General features: G+C 39.9%; 1 protein-coding gene across 1 annotated transcript; it reads right to left on the bottom strand.

Annotated features, from left to right (window-relative positions):
- Positions 1 to 2,182: 2,182 nt before the first annotated feature.
- On the bottom strand, positions 2,183 to 20,133 carry LOC143281118 (actin-related protein 2-A-like). The gene is made up of 8 exons (XM_076586096.1): positions 20,006 to 20,133; positions 17,148 to 17,258; positions 16,235 to 16,450; positions 15,447 to 15,519; positions 10,909 to 11,045; positions 9,771 to 9,920; positions 8,998 to 9,276; positions 2,183 to 7,773 (listed from the first exon to the last, which is right to left on the bottom strand). The coding sequence occupies exons 1-8, from the start codon at positions 20,051 to 20,053 to the stop codon at positions 7,603 to 7,605; spliced, it is 1,185 nt and encodes a 394-aa protein (XP_076442211.1). The 5' UTR covers positions 20,054 to 20,133; the 3' UTR covers positions 2,183 to 7,602.
- Between the last annotated feature and the right edge of the window lie 56 nt (positions 20,134 to 20,189).

Here is a 20,189-nt window from a genome sequence, read left to right as displayed (position 1 = left end):
GTCCCAGCCTGGGATATAAATAGCAAAGACACCAAATTCAAATCTCTTAACTGGATGATACAAAAAACATCTTGGCCACAGGACTCAAATTCTCAAGGGCAAATTTAGTTTAAAGCAAGTCTCAGAGAAGGGAAACCACCATTCACATTTGAAGCGAAGATCTGGGAGTTGGGCCCAGCCTGCCCACCATCCACCAAGAGACACTCACAGGACACAGGAGTCTTGCTTTTAGGTCTGAAGGTGATCACACACAAACTCGCACAATATGAAAACTCAAGCCTTGTTTTCTGATCTAAAGGTGATGATCAAACTCATATGATGTCTTAACTTGTCTTCGTTTCTGATCTGAAGGTGATCACACACAAATATACTCGATGCGAAACTCACCTTGCTTTCTTACCTAAAGTTTATCAGATGCAAACACACATGATGCGAAAATTGAGTATGCTTTCTGATCTATAGGTGATCACATATGCGCACATGGGGCAAAATGCAGGTCTTGTTTTCTGAATGAAGGCAGTAACATTTCACATGAAGAAAATCTTGAGAGCTTTTGACAACTTAACTTTTCAAAGAATTCTTTAGGAGAACGTTTTTCCCCCATCTGCTTGTGAATGGCAGATTCATGAAAACAGTGTTATCTTAATCACTTCATCCACTCTCAAATCTGTGTACTTTAATTTATTACACCCTGCTTATGTTTATTTATTAGGACATCTTGCTATGGCGTGTCTGCTTTCTTTTACAGTTAACTTGGCTCATTGCAGGTTGGTCACATAACACTAGGCATTATTGATGCAACCTTAAAATTCTCAGAAAAGCGGTTCTTATAATCATCACCTTTGACGTATGGATGGTAAAGGTAAGTTTTTGTGATGAATCTGGCTTGGCAGTTTTGAAGTAGGGTGTGTTGATGGAAAGACAAAGAAACTGACGAAATTACCAGTAAACATCAGGGATTTGGTGTAAGCATTCCAGATGGAACACAAAAGCACACGTCTTATACAAAAATGTAAAAAGTTGAGGCAGCCATGACAGACACCATCTCACATGAATGCATTTCACTGGATTGCAGTTGATGCCTATTATTATTTCACAAACATGAACTTCAGTGCTGTCTCCCTTTTCATTGTCACCATCATCATGATCTGCAACACTGTTTACAATTGTGATGGATTATTAACACTAGGCTGTTCTGTTTATTGTTCTTTTTTTTACATATATAGGGGGGAGGCGGGGGGGAATTTTACACCATTTTTGTTGCATGTTCAACAAGAGTTCTTCACTTAAATATGTCTGTTCCACACAGTATACTACTTTTTTGTGTGTGTATGTGACTGTTGATTATGTCATTGCCACATACATGATCCACTTTCAAGTGAATAGTATTTTGGTGTAAAAGTGCGTGCATGTATGAAAACAGCAGCAAGATGTTCACGTCATAGAGATTGTTCTCCCAAGACAAGGACGTCTTTCATTACACGTGTCGTCGTCACAATTTTCTGTGAGTGAGTCATCCACCAGAATGGAGACGGCCCCATGCCTTTTTGTTTTCTTTTTTGTTTTTCTTTCTTTTTTAATGCAATATGCTCACGTGCTTGTTTCTTGTTTTTGGTAGCACATTAACAGTGAAAAGGTCATTCTTCTACTGTGAGGATGTCCTGTGTTTTTGTTATTATTGCATTGTTGCATTGCTGTGTACTGCAGATCTGCACAGCAACTTGTACTGTGGAATAAATGCTCTTCTAGCAGGTTGATATTGGTGTTGGTCGTCACTGTGCATAGATGTGAGAGAGTGGGTTGTGTGTAAAAGTGAATTGGATTCTGTTGTAAAGAGAGGGAGGGCTTGAGGGGGCTTGTGCATCATTGTGCCAACATGTGTGGTGAGAGGCACTGGGTTATAATATAAGAAAAATTCACTGGCTTTTTTATTCTGTTTGTTGCAAAGAGAGTTGGTGGGGAGCAGTCAAGAGTAATCAGCTTGTAGGAATTCATGTCCTCATGGTTAAAACTTTCAGCTGATGGAAATTTTAAACAATTTAACATTTGCTTCATGAAACAATTATTCTTGCTGACACGTGTTGTTAAGAGAATAATCTACAAACCATTCTTTGTGATAATGGAAATGATGAAACATACTGTCTTTGATTGCTCATAGAACAGTAAGATGAGAACAAATGTGGAAATATATGTTGCATGATTTTATTTGATATGATACAGCTCATTGAGGCAAGAACAGAATATATATATATACACACATACATGTATACATGTAAACTTTCACTCCTCTACTAACATTAACAGAATCATACATTGCAAAACTTTTGAGCAGTTTGGGAGGGGGGTAGGGGGAATATTCTACTGAGAAGTGTGTAAAGTGAAAGTGATTAATATTTATTACATCTTGTTTCATATATCCCAAACCTCAGTATCCATTTTAAGGATGACATTTTGTTGAAAACTATGCGAGTTGAAATACACATGGTAATATCAATACCAGCATCTTATGTTGCAAAAAAACACCATTAATTTGGAAGGAAAATATTTATCTGCAAAGTATTTGTGATAACACTATAATAACACTGCACTTCTTTTCAGTCCACATATTTTATGAAGACAACAATTTGATATTTGTACAACTCTCATGAACATGAAAACTGAGACTTATACATGAGAAAGGTTGTGTATTATTTGTGTACAAGTTTTTATATCGTAATCATTTATAGTGTACATAAATGGATATGGAACGTGTAAACCATGCCATCATGACAAAATCAGCTATTCCATTGATAGTTACTATGCATGCATTTACAGTTGTACGGTAACAGAAGAACTAGAAAATGAGTGTTTAACAGGAAGTCGTTAAACATCACATAGTACACTTACAACTGTCATGATTCATGTGTCTCACAAAGCTATTTGAACACCCCACCCCCACCCCCACCCCCAGCCCAACCACCAAAACAAACCAAAAAAATCCAGTCTGTATTTTGTGATTTCACTTTGTCAAGAAGTTTTCTTTGTGATCCATAGCAACCTGGAGCACAATTTACAGTGTTTACTTTGTATGTGGAATCAGAATAATCACCATTTATGTGTTGATGTATTAAAAATCTATGATGCTTTTTGAAATAGACAATTTAAAAAAAGCCACAATCTGAATGAATGTTAAAACATTTTTCATTTTGAACAAAAATAACACCTGGAACCTTTCCAAACCTAATAATACACTGCAGTCCAAGAAAGGAATACTTGCGCACTGAAATGTCAAAACTCAGCACAGTAACTCAGTTCAGTAAACTCTGCACGCACCAAACACAAAGATACTTTCTTGGACACAATCAACACAGGACACTTACCACATTCATAATGAACACCCTGGGGTTCTTCGCCTAGCTAGAACTGAGTTTCCAGATTTAATGCAAAATATCAAGTACTGTTGGAATAAGAACAACACATTCTTATGACTGCTCATTATGATAAGGCACTGAAGGCACAAAAAAAAAAATTAAATGACTAAAACACAAGAGACTGCAATTACATATGCAACTATAAAAACAACAAATACATCAAATCTGGAAGAGGATTTAAAAACAAAAAAATAATATAAAACATGCATGCTCCAAAAACATGAAGGATACAAAGTAAAACATACAAGAATGATAATGGTTTGTCTGCCACTCATGTACAAATCATACAAACATATATTATTCCAAGGATGCATTAAAAAAAAATCTAATTGTTTTAAAAAAATTCAAATATAACCCGAAAAGTTCCAAGTTCAAATATGTGACCAGAAATCTGTGAGTATTAAAATGTATGTACTTAAACATTTCAAGCATCACATTCTTTTACAGAACTTTTAAACACAGATCGTGTTTTCTCTAAAACATCCCAAACACTCTAAGTTCATGATTCTTTGACATTTAAGTTATATCAATACGCAAGACTGATGCTTCTATGACGCTTTAGTTTTCAACAGCTTCCATACAGAGATCTATGTATTTACCTGAGAATCCGGAACAGTCTCGATTCATTCTTTGATATCCCAAAGTTATATTAACATTTTAAAAGTGGAATGCTTCTGTGCTTACTGCTAATGGACACAAGCCATCACTAAGTCAGATTTTCCTGATTGGTTATTCAAAATACAGAAATCACAAAAAGTTAAGGACCACTTCATAAAAGCAGGTAGAAATGTTCAAAAAAGCTGAAAGATGATACTATATTTATGCAGGCTGCAAATGGCCTGCTACTGGCTTCTCGCTGAATATACAAATGGTCGTTCCAGGCACACATGCACTGTGAACAGCTTGAAAAATTGACATTCATTCAGTAGTTTTTTAACAATAGCAAAGTGTTTTTCACTGTAAAAAAAGAAACGGAAGTGCACTTGTGAGAAAACACTTCTGCTTACATTGGCTGCATACACTGGTGTTTGCTGAAAAATCAGCATCATTTCACTACGCCAACAAAAAAAACAAACCAAAAACCTATGCAAGTTTCCATGTGGTCCTTAACTTTTTGTGAACCCTGTATTTTGAAAGTCAACAAAAATGAAACAAATCCTGAAATTGCTGGCAGCTGTTCTGCTGGAACCAAATAAAGAAAAAAACTGGGAATGAAAATGCGGCAAAATATTATTCAGACTCGATATCCATTGACTGTTTTTTTATACCATGTCTCATGGTCTCCAAGAATGGAATGAATGCAAACCTAAACCACCTACACTGAAAAAAGTCATCAACTCTGGTCTTCTGTGTAGATCTTCACAAAATATGGAAAGCTGAAGCAAATTTGCTGAGAGAGTGTTCATAAATGTTCAATGTACGCAGCTGTCTCATATTTTGCGTAATGTTTAATGTTGCACTGTTAATCATGTAAATTCTGTCATTTCTTTTCTGTGTATTCTGCATTCATATTTTGTTCAATGTTTTACTGTAAATCATATAAATTCTGTCATTTGTTCTGTTCACTATGTAGCTGCCTGTAAGCCTAACATTCTGAGCCAAGTTTCTTAGAATCCAGGTCAGTCGACTCACGGTGTCATATTGTATGACTTGCTCTGCCACTCAATATGCCACACCACAGATATGTACACATAATTAAGAAGAGATATAAATAAATGAATCAATAAATACACAAATAATAACAGCAGATCAAATAAAAATTGGCCACAAATAAAGAAAGAACTTGGGCAGATATGAATACCAGCACTGTGAGCATCCTTATTTGGCAGATCAGCTTCAGTAAGCACACTAATGCTGGATACACACGTCAAGATAAAATTCCACATTTTATTTTTGTTCTTCCTTTCTTAACCCCTTGAGGGCTGTCACCTCACAGAGATCAGACTGCGTGTTCAGGTCAGGGTGTCAGTTACGTCTCCTTATTTGGACTTCTTCCTCTTGAGAACACAATAGTTTTGTTCAGAAAAAATCAATTACACTTCTTAAAGGTACACACAAAGTAGTAACTTGCACCTCTAATTGCCACAGTGGTCTTATTTCACCAAGGTTCGTCAGTCGAGGGATTAGACTGATCTCAAACCCACATGCACAAGCACAATCAGTCTGCTGCCTAAACGGAATGACTTTCCATGAACATGTTATGAGAGAGGCATGAAAATGCCTGACGGCATAATTATGCCCTATATAAAGATAACTTATTAAGTGCTTTCAAGTATTCAGAACTGAATGCCTAGAAATTGAATTCTTTTCCCACCTACACTGACTAGTCTTTTTTCACAGTTTTGCCTTTTGTCTCCATGGCATACTGAATTAAAGCACACAAAAAAATATAACAAAATAAAAAAAGACATTGATAATAATAAATTTAAAAAATCTCATCCCAATTTCAAAACACATATGGACCAGTGTTTCTTTGTACATGCCTTGCATTCCTATCTCCAAACAATATTGCCATCTTTCTGCATGAAAAAATGTAAATAACCTCAAGCATAACAACACACACACAAAACCAACCACATAAAGTATCTGTCGTGCATATTATGGAATGCCTCAAACATAAATCTTATCAACAAAAAACAAGCACCACAAGAATGAGAAGAAAAGAAAACAAGTTATGCAAAACACGCCCACTCCCTAAACCAACATGCAGTTTCATCCTTTATCCTCATAAGAAACAGACAGAACCAACAAAAAAGTTATCCTTTATCCTCTAACAGACAGACAGAACTGATACAAAAGTTATCCTTTATCCTCTTACAAACAGAACAGACACAAAAGTTATCCTTTATCCTGTAACAAACAGAATTGACAAAAGTTATCCTTTATCCTGTAACAGACAGAACTGACACAAAGGTTATCCTTTATCCTCTAACAAACAGAACTGACACGAAAGTTATCCTTTATCCTGTAACAGACAGACAGAACTGACACAAAGGTTATCCTTTATCCTCTAACAAACAGAACTGACACGAAAGTTATCCTTTATCCTGTAACAGACAGACAGACAGAACTGACACAAAGGTTATCCTTTATCCTCTAACAAACAGAACTGACACGTAAGTTATCCTTTATCCTGTAACAGACAGACAGAACTGACACAAAGGTCATCTTTTATCCTCCAACAAACAGAATTGACACAAAAGTTATGCTTTACCCTCTTACAAAAGGACAGCACTGATACAAAAGTTATCCTTTGTCTTCCAACAGACAGACATACTGGGGATATCAGAAATAAGGAGTTTCCATGAAATTCATCTTTGACCCTCTAAGAATACAACAGGGGATAGATTTAGAAATAAGGAGCTGTCAAAATAATGACTGTGTTGTGTACACATATACTGCACCTGAGAATTCAGGTCCTCTCGCCTCTAGACATTCATCCGTTATCCTCTAAGAAACATGACAAAGTAAGGGGATGCAATGAGAAATAAGGGGCTATCAAAATAACTGATGGGTTCTGAATGAATGTGTTGCACTCCAGAGTACATTTAGGTTATTCAAACATTCCCTCTCTTCCCTAAACTCACCCAAAGGTTCATCCTTTATCCTCACAATAAATAACACAAGATGAGAGGATGGAATCAGAAATGAGGAGCTGTCAAAAGAAATGCTGGTGTGTACGTGTGTATTGCACCCAAGAATACAGGTTATCTCAATCTCCCCTCTCTCCCCTAAACTGACACACACACGTTCATCCTTTAAGAAACAGAGAAGGGGATAGAAATAAGGAGCTGACACACCAAAGTTCATCCCTTATCCTGCAAGAAACAGCTAAGGGGACAGAATAAAGAATAAAAATATGGAGCTGTCAAACAATAGCTATTTATTGTGAACGTGTGTGTATTGCACCTGTCCTTCTAAGAAACAGACAATAAAAGGAGATAATTCAGAAACAAGGAGCTGTCAGAATAATCGCTGGGTTGTGTACTTGCATGTATTGCACCCGTCCTTCTAAGAAACAGACAGATAAGAGGAAAGAATCAGAGAAAAGGAGCTGTCGAAAATAATAGCTGGTTGTTGTGTATGTGTGTGTATTGTGCACGTCCTAAGAAACAGACGATATAAGGGGACAGAACTAATAGCTGGTTGTTGTGTATCTATGTGTGTGTATTGCACATGTCCCTGTCGCTCACTACTTGGTGGGCTTCATGAGCTTGTCCAGGGCCTTGAGCCCCTTCTCCTCGTACTCGCTGCGCAGAAGCCAGAAGTCATCCTTGTCCTTCATGATGTCGGCCAGCACAGCTCCCCCCAGGAACACCATGTGTTTGCGTCGGGGCGGGTCCTCAATGCGGATCTTGAATTTCTGCAACACATTGAAATAATGCCAAAAAAATAAAATCAATATATAAATCTTGAATTCCTGCAACAAGTAGAAATGGAGTGGAGTGGCCTAGAGGTAACGCGTCCGCCTAGGAAACGAGAGAATCTGAGTGCGCAGGTTCGAATCATGGCTCAGCCGCCAATATTTTCTCCCCTTCCACTAGACCTTGAGTGGTGGTCTGGACGCTAGTCATTCGGATGAGATGATAAACCGAGGTCCCGTGTGAAGCATGCACTTAGCGCACGTAAAAGAACCCACGGCAACAAAAGGATTGTTCCTGGCAAAATTCTGTAGAAAAATCCACTTCGATAGGAAAAGCAAATAAAACCGCAAGCAGGAAAAAATACAAAAAATGGGGTGGCGCTGTAGTGTAGCGACGTGCTCTCCCTGGGGAGAGCAGCCCGAATTTCACACAAAGAAATCTGTTGTGATAAAAATAAATACAAATATAAATACAAATACAAAATAACACAAAAAAACACAGAATTAAGAATAAACAAATAAATATATATTAAATTTCTGCAACAAGTAGAAATAACACCAAAAAACAAAACAATTGAAAACAAACAAATAAATTAATAAATCTCAAATTTCTGCAACAAGTAGAAATAACACCAAAAATAAACATTTCTTGAAATTCTGCAGCAAGCAAAAATAACACACACACACACACACACACACACAAGTAAATAAATCTTGAATTTCTGCAACATGGAGAAATAACATCAAAAACAAACAAAAACATCTGGAATTTCCCCAGCAAGCAGAAATAACACCAAAAGATAAGTCAATAAGTCTTGAATTTTTGCTACAAGCAGAAATAACACCAAAAAATAAGTTAATAAATCTGGAATTTTTTTTTAACAAGTGGAAATAACACCAAAAATATGCAAATAATCTTGATTTTCAGCAACAAATGGAAATAATACCAACAATAGGTCAATAAAAAATTTAAAATTTAAAAAAAAATTTAAAAAAGGAAGAATGAGGCGATTTTACAATTCTACACAAGGAAAAATAATTATTGAATTTCTGTCACTAGTAGTGGAAGAAGTAGAAATCACACACACACCGCAAACACAACACACACACACACACACAACACACACAACACATACTCCAACACTCCCTGCCTCCACCCCCCACCCCCCTTCCCTGTCACCCCAACACTCACACACACACAAAACAAAACAACAACAGTCTTACAGAAATCCTGGACACGTCCCCCTTGAGCACTCGCTCCAGATACAGCTGCTTGATCTCACGCTCCAAGCGGGAGGGCAGGCCCGGGTACATGGTGGACCCCCCTGACAGCACGATGTGCTTGTAGAAGTCAGAGCGGATGTCCATGTCGGCAGCCTGGATGGTGTTGAAAAGCAGCTCGGCCACCCCCACCCCATCCACGTTGATCAGGTGGGGCTGGAACAGGGCCTCCGGGGCCCCGAATCGCTCCCCACCCACCTTGATCACCCGCCCATCAGGGAGCTGCAGGCACACACAGGTGTGGGGTATGACCTCTTTGATCATCATCATCATCATCATCATAATCATAACGTTAATTTATTCGGCACCTATTCTCTAACTTTGCCCACTTTGATCAACCGTCCATAAGGAACCTGCACTTATTCTCTAAATGGGGCTTTAGTTGCTATAGAAACATGGGTTGTCATAGAATTTGTTTTTATTATTCTTATCTCCTACATGATGATTGATCGAAATGAAAGTAATGTTCAGCAAAAGCTGTTTGGATACAGTATGACCTGAGATGAAGCTGTACTGTATGGCTCTTTTTATAGAATATCCTGGCATCGACCTGGGTCATGACACATACTCCTTAAGAGCTGGCAAGGAAATCTGAACACCAACACTCTAAAAGATGTATCTGTGAAGTGAATAACGCCCTGTGTGATCTCCAATATTTCATTTTAACCCATACAGCGCCAAACTTAGGGTAAGAGGAGTGTGAGAGCTATACTTACCACGTAGGGCTCGACCAAGACGGTGGTCTCCAGTGCCAGTTTCTGTTCCTGCTCAATGTCATAGGCAGTATAGCACAGCTTCTCCTTCAGCATGCGCACCGTCTCAAAGTCGGCAGAGTGGTTGAAAGCATAGCCACGCAGCAACAGCAGCTGGAGAAGGGACACAACTGTGTGGACTACAAATCTGATCAACAATACAAGAGCAAAAAATCAAGAAATTGTCTTCTTCTTCTTTTTTTTTTTTTTTTTTTTAAATGAACAACGGCTGGACTTTTATCGAAAAGATTTGCGATTTGTTACCTCAGTCAACCATGCTTGCAGAGATCAATTACTGATACCACGGTCAGATCCAGGAAATATCTTAGATCTCTACAGGCAAACATCAGATGATTAAGCATTGGAAATACTTTTATATAAAGGACATTACAGTCACAGAAAGCTCACCAGTCTGATATACAGAATCTGACTACATGCTTTTAAACAAATATATTTCTGAAGTGATTTGCTTTTGTGGTCATTTAATGAATGTGAGCACCTAAAAACTTTTTTACCTGATTCATTTACAAATTTGGTAATTCCATCTGTTTCCATTGGGAATATTTTATATGACAATTCATGTTTGAAATAGTTCAAACTTAATTTGGAGCCCAACTGACTCTGCTGCAATTTTACTACTAGATGACTAGTTAGTTTGTTTTTCAATTTTATATAAGTTTTATTTTATCATTTTGATTCGCACGCACACGCTCACACACACACACACACACACACACACACACACGTATATCTAGTATATGTGCAAACTGAGAAGAGTGCGAGAAGAGAAGAAGGATCAGATGCGGCAGGGGGAAGTGGGTGAGGGGTTTTGGATTTTCGTCTAATTAAATCACAATAGTGGGTTAAGATGTTAATTCATAAAATAAAATATATTTTTTTAAAAACACAAGCACATGATGATAATAGCACCACTGCAACAACTCCCAAACAACAAGAACCCACCCCCAAAAACAAAAACCATCCGTACAACAATCTGTTACATCTCACTACCAACAACCCCTCCGCCTCCCCACTGACTCTCCACCTCCCTCCCCCCCCCCTCCCCCCCCCTCAATCCCCCTCCCCAACCCCTCAATCTGACCTTGATGAGGTACTTGGTGATGTCACGGCCAGCGATGTCCAGGCGGCGTGTGAGGTGAGGCAAGGAGAAGCCATCATAGACAGGGCAGATGTGGGTCACCCCGTCACCGGAGTCCACCACCACCCCAGTCAGCAGACCTTGACACCACACACCATGCAAGAACATCAAATTTATTGAATGATATGGATACTTATACAGTGCCTGTCCTCTGTCAAAGACCAAGCTCTAAGCACTTTACAAGCACCAAGTTATCTGCACAACAGGCTGCCTACCTGTGTGGAGCCGACTGACAGCTGCCAAGGGGCGCTCATCATTGGTTTCCTGTGTCATTCAATCAGGTTTCAGTCATGCACACATAGACATGTAACATTTTACATGTATGAACATTTGTTTATTTCAACCTACCAAGCAGGCAGCCATTTTCCATTTTCGGGAGTGTGCATGCTGGGTACATTCTTGTTTCCAAAACCCACCGAACCCTGACATGGATTACAGGATCTTTAACGTGCGTTGTTGTTCTTCTTATCTTCTGCATGCATATACACACGAAGGGGGTTAAGGCACTAGCAGGTCTGCACATACGTTGACCTGGGAGATTGGAAAAATCTCCACCCTTTACCAACCAGGCATCATTTCCGAGATTCGAACCCGGACCCTCAGTTTGAAAGTCAACTGCTTTAATAACTTGGCTACTGTACCCATTGAAACAACACACCATGCAAGAACATCAAATTTACTTTTTGTGTGTGTGTGTGCGCGCTTGTCAAAGGTGTAATTGATTTTGCTGATCAAAAGTAATGCAATCCCAATGGGGGAAGAAGTCCCAATACTGAATGGTGACTGACATCCTGACCTGTAAGCTCTGTCGTATCTCAGTGAGGTGACAGCCCTTCACTGACATCCTGACCTGTAAGCTCTGTCATATCTCAGTGAGGTGACAGCCCTTCACTGACATCCTGACCTGTAAGCTCTGTCATATCTCAGTGAGGTGACAGCCCTTCACTGACATCCTGACCTGTAAGCTCTGTCATATCTCAGTGAGGTGATAGCCCTTCACTGACATCCTGACCCGTAAGCTCTGTCTTATCTCAGTGAGGTGAAAGCCCTTCACTGACATCCTGACCTGTAAGCTCTGTCTTATCTCAGTGAGGTGACAGCCCTTCACTGACATCCTGACCTGTAAGCTCTGTCTTATCTCAGTGAGGTGACAGCCCTTCACTGACATCCTGACCTGTAAGCTCTGTCTTATCTCAGTGAGGTGACAGCCCTTCACTGACATCCTGACCTGTAAGCTCTGTCTTTTCTCAGTGAGATGACTGCCCTTCACTGACATCCTGACCTGTAAGCTCTGTCTTTTCTCAGTGAGATGACTGCCCTTCACTGACATCCTGACCTGTAAGCTCTGTCTTTTCTCAGTGAGATGACTGTCCTTCACTGACATCCTGACCTGTAAGCTCTGTCTTTTCTCAGTGAGATGACTGTCCTTCACTGACATCCTGACCTGTGAGCTCTGTCTTTTCTCAGTGAGATGACTGTCTTTCACTGACATCCTGACCTGTGAGCTCTGTCTTTTCTCAGTGAGATGACTGTCCTTCACTGACATCCTGACCTGTGAGCTCTGTCTTTTCTCAGTGAGATGACTGTCCTTCACTGACATCCTGACCTGTGAGCTCTGTCTTTTCTCAGTGAGATGACTGTCCTTCACTGACATCCTGACCTGTGAGCTCTGTCTTTTCTCAGTGAGATGACTGTCTTTCACTGACATCCTGACCTGTGAGCTCTGTCTTAATCTCTTATCTCAGTGAGGTGACAGCCCATTCACTGACATCCTGACCTGTAAGCTCTGTCTTATCTCAGTGAGATGACTGTCCTTATCTGACATCCTGACCTGTGAGCTCTGTCTTTTCTCAGTGAGATGACTGTCCTTCACTGACATCCTGACCTGTAAGCTCTGTCTTTTCTCAGTGAGATGACTGTCCTTCACTGACATCCTGACCTGTGAGCTCTGTCTTATCTCAGTGAGATGACTGTCTTTCACTGACATCCTGACCTGTGAGCTCTGTCTTATCTCAGTGAGATGACTGTCTTTCACTGACATCCTGACCTGTGAGCTCTGTCTTTTCTCAGTGAGATGACTGTCTTTCACTGACATCCTGACCTGTGAGCTCTGTCTTATCTCAGTGAGATGACTGTCTTTCACTGACATCCTGACCTGTGAGCTCTGTCTTATCTCAGTGAGATGAAAGCCCTTCACTGACATCCTGACCTGTGAGCTCTGTCTTTTCTCAGTGAGATGACTGTCTTTCACTGACATCCTGACCTGTAAGCTCTGTCTTAATCTCTTATCTCAGTGAGGTGACAGCCCTTCACTGACATCCTGACCTGTAAGCTCTGTCTTATCTCAGTGAGGTGATAGCCCTTCACTGACATCCTGACCTGTAAGCTCTGTCTTTTCTCAGTGAGATGACTGTCCTTCACTGACATCCTGACCTGTAAGCTCTGTCTTTTCTCAGTGAGATGACTGTCCTTCACTGACATCCTGACCTGTAAGCTCTGTCTTTTCTCAGTGAGATGACTGTCCTTATCTGACATCCTGACCTGTCAGCTCTGTCTTTTCTCAGTGAGATGACTGTCTTTCACTGACATCCTGACCTGTAAGCTCTGTCTTAATCTCTTATCTCAGTGAGGTGACAGCCCTTCACTGACATCCTGACCTGTAAGCTCTGTCTTATCTCAGTGAGGTGATAGCCCTTCACTGACATCCTGACCTGTAAGCTCTGTCTTTTCTCAGTGAGATGACTGCCCTTCACTGACATCCTGACCTGTAAGCTCTGTCTTTTCTCAGTGAGATGACTGTCCTTCACTGACATCCTGACCTGTAAGCTCTGTCTTTTCTCAGTGAGATGACTGTCTTTCACTGACATCCTGACCTTTGAGCTCTGTCTTATCTCAGTGAGATGAAAGCCCTTCACTGACATCCTGACCTGTAAGCTCTGTCTTATCTCAGTGAGGTGATAGCCATTCACTGACATCCTGACCCATAAGCTCTGTCTTATCTCAGTGAGGTGATAGCCCTTCACTGACATCCTGACCTGTAAGCTCTGTCTTATCTCAGTGAGGTGATAGCCCTTCACTGACATCCTGACCTGTAAGCTCTGTCTTTTCTCAGTGAGATGACTGTCTTTCACTGACATCCTGACCTGTAAGCTCTGTCTTTTCTCAGTGAGATGACTGTCCTTCACTGACATCCTGACCTGTAAGCTCTGTCTTTTCTCAGTGAGATGACTGTCCTTCACTGACATCCTGACCTGTAAGCTCTGTCTTTTCTCAGTGAGATGACTGTCTTTCACTGACATCCTGACCTGTAAGCTCTGTCTTAATCTCTTATCTCAGTGAGGTGACAGCCCTTCACTGACATCCTGACCTGTAAGCTCTGTCTTATCTCAGTGAGGTGACAGCCCTTCACTGACATCCTGACCTGTAAGCTCTGTCTTATCTCAGTGAGATGACAGTGAGATGACAGCCCTTCACTGACATCCTGACCTGTAAGCTCTGTCTTTTCTCAGTGAGATGACTGTCTTTCACTGACATCCTGACCTGTAAGCTCTGTCTTTTCTCAGTGAGATGACTGTCCTTCACTGACATCCTGACCTGTAAGCTCTGTCTTTTCTCAGTGAGATGACTGTCTTTCACTGACATCCTGACCTTTGAGCTCTGTCTTTTCTCAGTGAGATGACTGTCCTTCACTGACATCCTGACCTGTGAGCTCTGTCTTTTCTCAGTGAGATGACTGTCTTTCATTGACATCCTGACCTGTAAGCTCTGTCTTAATCTCTTATCTCAGTGAGGTGACAGCCCATTCACTGACATCCTGACCTGTAAGCTCTGTCTTATCTCAGTGAGGTGACAGCCCTTCACTGACATCCTGACCTGTAAGCTCTGTCTTATCTCAGTGAGATGACAGTGAGATGACAGCCCTTCACTGACATCCTGACCTGTAAGCTCTGTCTTATCTCAGTGAGATGACAGCCCTTCACTGACATCCTGACCTGTAAGCTCTGTCTTATCTCAGTGAGATGACAGCCCTTCACTGACATCCTGACCTGTAAGCTCTGTCTTATCTCAGTGAGATGACAGCCCTTCGCTGACATCCTGACCTGTAAGCTCTGTCTTATCTCAGTGAGATGACTGCCCTTCACTAACAAGTGTACTCATCAGTAGCAATCAGTTTGATTTGGAAGCAATCAATTGTCAGAGTTGGGCAAAACAATAATCAAATGGTGCTATTTTAAGGATGCTCAGGTCCTCCACAAAAACCTTTAAATTTCCTCTTTCTTTTCCTTTTTTTAACTTCTATATACTTTAACCTACACATAAAAGGGCCATATGCTTCCATGATTTTATTATCACTGGACTGCACATTATAGTTTCAGTTTCAAGGAGGTGTTAAAGCATGCAAGATCATCCATAAAAGCTACACCACATCTGCTTTAAAAATATACCAAAAAAAAAGACAGAAGACAAAAAAACTGTCCTACCTTGAGCATATAAAGTGAGCACAGCCTGGATTGCTATATGCACACTGTGGAACTGATACTTCTCAAACATCACCTGAAACAAATCCCAAGCGACAATCAATAAATAAGTCAATGAAATAATGAACCAATCAGTTAAACATGCATCTCAAAACCTCAACAAACAGTCACACAAGAAATGTTTTAAAATCATTTCAATATGCATTCTTTTGTCATCATGTCAGCTTTGTCACACAATTTCAATGCATGGGACTGTGAAAGAGGTATGTCCTTATAAGTGAAAGTGTCCTCATTTAATCTTGGAGCATGATCAAACTTTTTGTGGTTATGTGAAGGTAATGCAAGTGCTTTTTGATGTCACCTTTTTACCAGCAAACGTCTCAACAATTTTTTTTTTTTTTTAGACAAAATTATCATTAAAGTTGTATCTTGCATTTAGCAGAGACAGCCTGCATGGGGTAATTGCTGGTCCAACACAAACAGCAGTAGAGACACAAAGATTTGGCACATACGCATGCACGCACGCAAACATATACACACACACACTTGTACGCGCATGTACACACACACTCACACACGTGCACACACACGTGCACACACACAACACATACACACACACACACACAAACGCACACACACACACTCACACGCACACTCATTAACACACACACACACACACTCTCTCTCTCTCTCTCTCTCTCACCAACACACACACACACACAAAGATTTACAAACACTCATTCACTACTCCACAACCTCTCAATCATTCCCCAACAGCAACAACCCCCTACCTCCACCATCTTCTCTCGGTTCTTCATGGGGTTCATGGGAGGCTCTGTCAGCAGGATCCGTGAGTTGTGGGTTTCGACGTTGAGGCGCTCCTTGCCGAAGGTGTGGTCGTACACATGGATCATGTCCTCCCAATTGCGCACTATGCCGTTGTCCATGGGGTAGTTGACCTCCAGCATGGAGCGCAGTTGGCTGGCCTCATCCCCTACCATCAGGTCCTGCAAGATGGAAATGCTAAAGTTGTCAGGGACTTGAACAGAATACTGTTTAACACAAGATTTGAGCAAAAAAAGGGTTTTCTTCAGTTTATTCACCCTCTCTTCAATTCTGTCATGGACTGTGATAAATGACTGGATGCCTAATATATCTATTTATTTATTCATTTATTTATAGGTTCAACATCATTTTACATGATGAGTATGACTAGATACATGTTTCACATATGATACTACATTACAACATATGTCTGACTTTTCATACTAAATCATAAGTATGACTACTAATACATCTGCTTTACTGACCGTACCTTTTTCTTTTTCCCTTTTTCTGTTTGTTTAGCTCAAAGACCACAGTTCTGTTACCCTGAAACTAAATTTCATTGTGAAATCTTCCTACACTTCAAAGGCTGGGCAAACCATCAGTGATTTTTCTTCTTTTTTAATTCTAAAACTTTGTGTACATTATTGAAAATAATACACTCCAATAAATAAATAAAAAACTAACTTTTTTTAATGTCAATGTGAATGAAAATATGAAGCATGAAAAGATATAAAATATATGTCAGCCACCAGTATGCTTGCACACAAAGAGGGCAAAACTAGCTGACCATCATACAAATGATCGATCTTGAAACCATCATGAACAACAACAACAATATATACACATACACAAGTTATTGCAGAATCTGCTCCTCACCTTCAGTTCAATATTGCCAATCTTGGCAGAAGACCTGATGACAGGCCTCCCAACCAGAGAGGGGAAAATATGAGCGGGGAAGTTTGAGCCAGCATAGCCACATTTCACAAACTGCAAATAAAGATATGGAAGGAATTTATTTCAGAGAAGATAAAGAACAAATGCAATTCTGGAAAAAGGGTACAAAAATTAGTAATCAAGTGTATATCTGTGTGTGTGTGTGTGTGTGTGTGTGTGTGTGTGTGTGTGTGTGTGAGTGAACACATGTGAGTGTGTTTATGTGTGTCTGCCTCTCAGTCTGTATGAGAGTGTGGATACATGTGTATGTGTGTCTGTGTGGATTTGTATGTGTGTGCACTCACATGTGCATGCTAATGAGAAGAAAAAATCAATTAATGAAAATTAACAAACTAACAGAAATATTCAAAGCCAGCAAGGAAAATACCAGAGCAATACAAAGTTTAATAAACTAAAAAAATTAACATCTGTCTTTTTTCACCAATCAATATGTCACACACTATACAGTTTCACCAAAAATAAACAGCACACAGTTCCTTAGCCAACAATGTGTGTGTGTGTGTGTGTGTGTGTGTGTGTGTGTGTGTGTGTGCGTGTGTATGTGTATGTGTGTGTGTGTGCGTGTGTGTGCATGTGTGTGTGCGCGCAAGTGTGCACGCGCGCGTGTGTGTGTGAATTCGTGCGTTCCTTTCTGTCTGCAGTGTGTGGGTAAGGGTTTGCGTGACCTTCACTCTTTCCCTACTCTTTTCATTAACTGGAGAAACACAGCATGAACAACTCACACATTGTTCGTCATAGCAGACTGTTATTCAAGAATAAGGAAGATTCAAAATCCTGAAGTGTTTATTTCCCTAAACACTAAACATTTCCTTCCTCCTTCATCTATCACTGCTACACCCTCAGCCTTTCAACACTTTTCAGAAAGGCTCACTGCACACTTGGTAACTTGGCTTCTTTTATTCTTATTCATTTTCCTAATTACAGCTATCCACACTGTCCAAGCTGGTGTCCCCCTTCCTTGCACTCAAAAATGTGCATTTTAATTCAAAGATTATTATGCCCAGAAATCTGTCAAAGCAGATGATGAGATGGGAATTAAATATACAAATACACAAATGACAGAGATACAGTGTATTGCTTGAATCATTATTTTTTTGTGGGAGGAGTGTGGAGGGGTATACATTTAAGTGTACCTCTGTGTGTATGTGTGTGATGTGTGTGTGTGTGTGTGTGTGTGTGTGAGCGTGTGTGCGTGTGTGCGTGCATGTGTTTGTGTGTGTGTGTGTCTGTCTGTCTGTGTGTGTGTGTGTGTGTGTGTGTGTCTGTGTGTGTGTGTGTGTGTGTGTGTGTGTCTGTCTGTCTATCAAACTACAAAATGCCAAAACTGTAAATAGTTTAGTCAGAGCTCATACTTTGTTTGTTACTTTGTTTTTATTATACTGCCAACCATTTTTAAATGCCATTTATTATACGTCCTATCAGAGGATACCTTAATACTGACAAATATGCATACCAGGAATACATGCAGCTTAATTTTACTGGGTACATGCACATGCACACTCACACACAAAAGCGTGCGCACATGCACGCACACACACACACACACACACACACACACAGCAACACAAACACAGCAACACATACATACACACAAACAACAAAATCAAGTCCCTATTGCTATCATGTTAAGGATCAAGAGGCAGGTCATAAAACTGCTAAGTACCATAATTCAAGTCAGATCTTTTTTTAATGGGTCAAGACCAAACTCAGAAGGCAAAGCTGCTGACTACTGAAATAAAACTTATATATATATATATATATATAACACATAAGCTTATTTGTGTGCTTGAGGGGTCCTTTGTAAAACTATAAAAAGTGGCATTTTTATTTTCTACAAGGATTTTTTTTTTTTTTTTATCTTACAAAGAGCTGGCAGGATCATATTCAGAACATGTCATGGATGATCTAAACTGCTAGAATTCTGATGAAGAGATTGATAAATATTTATTGCAAAACAAAGAAAAAAATAGGCATGATTCAGCTATATCCATATTTCTCCCTTTCACCTTCTGTGCAACGGGTGGCGTGAACATCCACACTTTGTTGTGAACACTATATTCATTCCGTATTGAGGAGAAATATTGTTGATATTGCCCATGATTCATCAACAAATTCATCAAGATGAACATTATATTGTAAGCCGATATGGAGCAAGTATCTATCTATCTATCTATCTATATATATATATATATATATATATATATAGATAGATAGATAGATAGATAGATAGATAGATAGATAGATAGATATATAATCATAATTATAATCCGCATACACCTTTGGCCTCTCCTACTTCAGCATTGCGGCCAGCATTAAATGTTTCATTGTGCTGCAAATCAATGGGCGTATGCCCTAGAAGATGATGGGACAAGATCAAACTATATGGGGGAAAAAGAGAAAAGGGGAGGGGGAATGACCACCATACACAACAACATTGTTGATCGATCTGCACACACACATGTCAGATGTATGTATAAATTGTACGCATAATCTTCCTCTTCATTTCTTGTTAGTACTTCTCGATATGAAATGAACGGGGCGATGTTTTATCGGTACCTTTCATGGTAGTTATCGCTGGCAAACAGATCAACTGATCTGAATTTCCAGAGAAATGTGTGGCCATCTTTCATCTGCAAGAGAACTGTCTTCCGGGTGAAGGGGGCGTGACAACTATCATACATGACGAACGACCGGCGACACGTTCATTGTAATAATATAAAAGCTTTAATTTGCAAACTGAAAAAAACAACGACATAAAACTCCATAAATGTCAAACTTACTCCAGTGCCATTATCGCAAACGACCACTCGTCTACCGTTGGAGTCCATGGTTGCAATAAACCTGCAAAAGTAACTGGAACAGTGAACTGTAAAGCCCACTTCTGGAGCAGGAAGCACCGTCTGCTTCGTCTGCGTGTAGTTTACATCACGCTAACTGATTGGTTGATATTCTCAACTTGGCCAA

This window comes from Babylonia areolata, chromosome 4 (assembly GCF_041734735.1).
Source record: "Babylonia areolata isolate BAREFJ2019XMU chromosome 4, ASM4173473v1, whole genome shotgun sequence".
Taxonomy (NCBI): Eukaryota; Metazoa; Mollusca; class Gastropoda; order Neogastropoda; family Buccinidae; genus Babylonia; species Babylonia areolata.
Note: the sequence above shows the minus strand (reverse complement) of the source record. Positions and strands in the feature narration are given on the sequence as shown.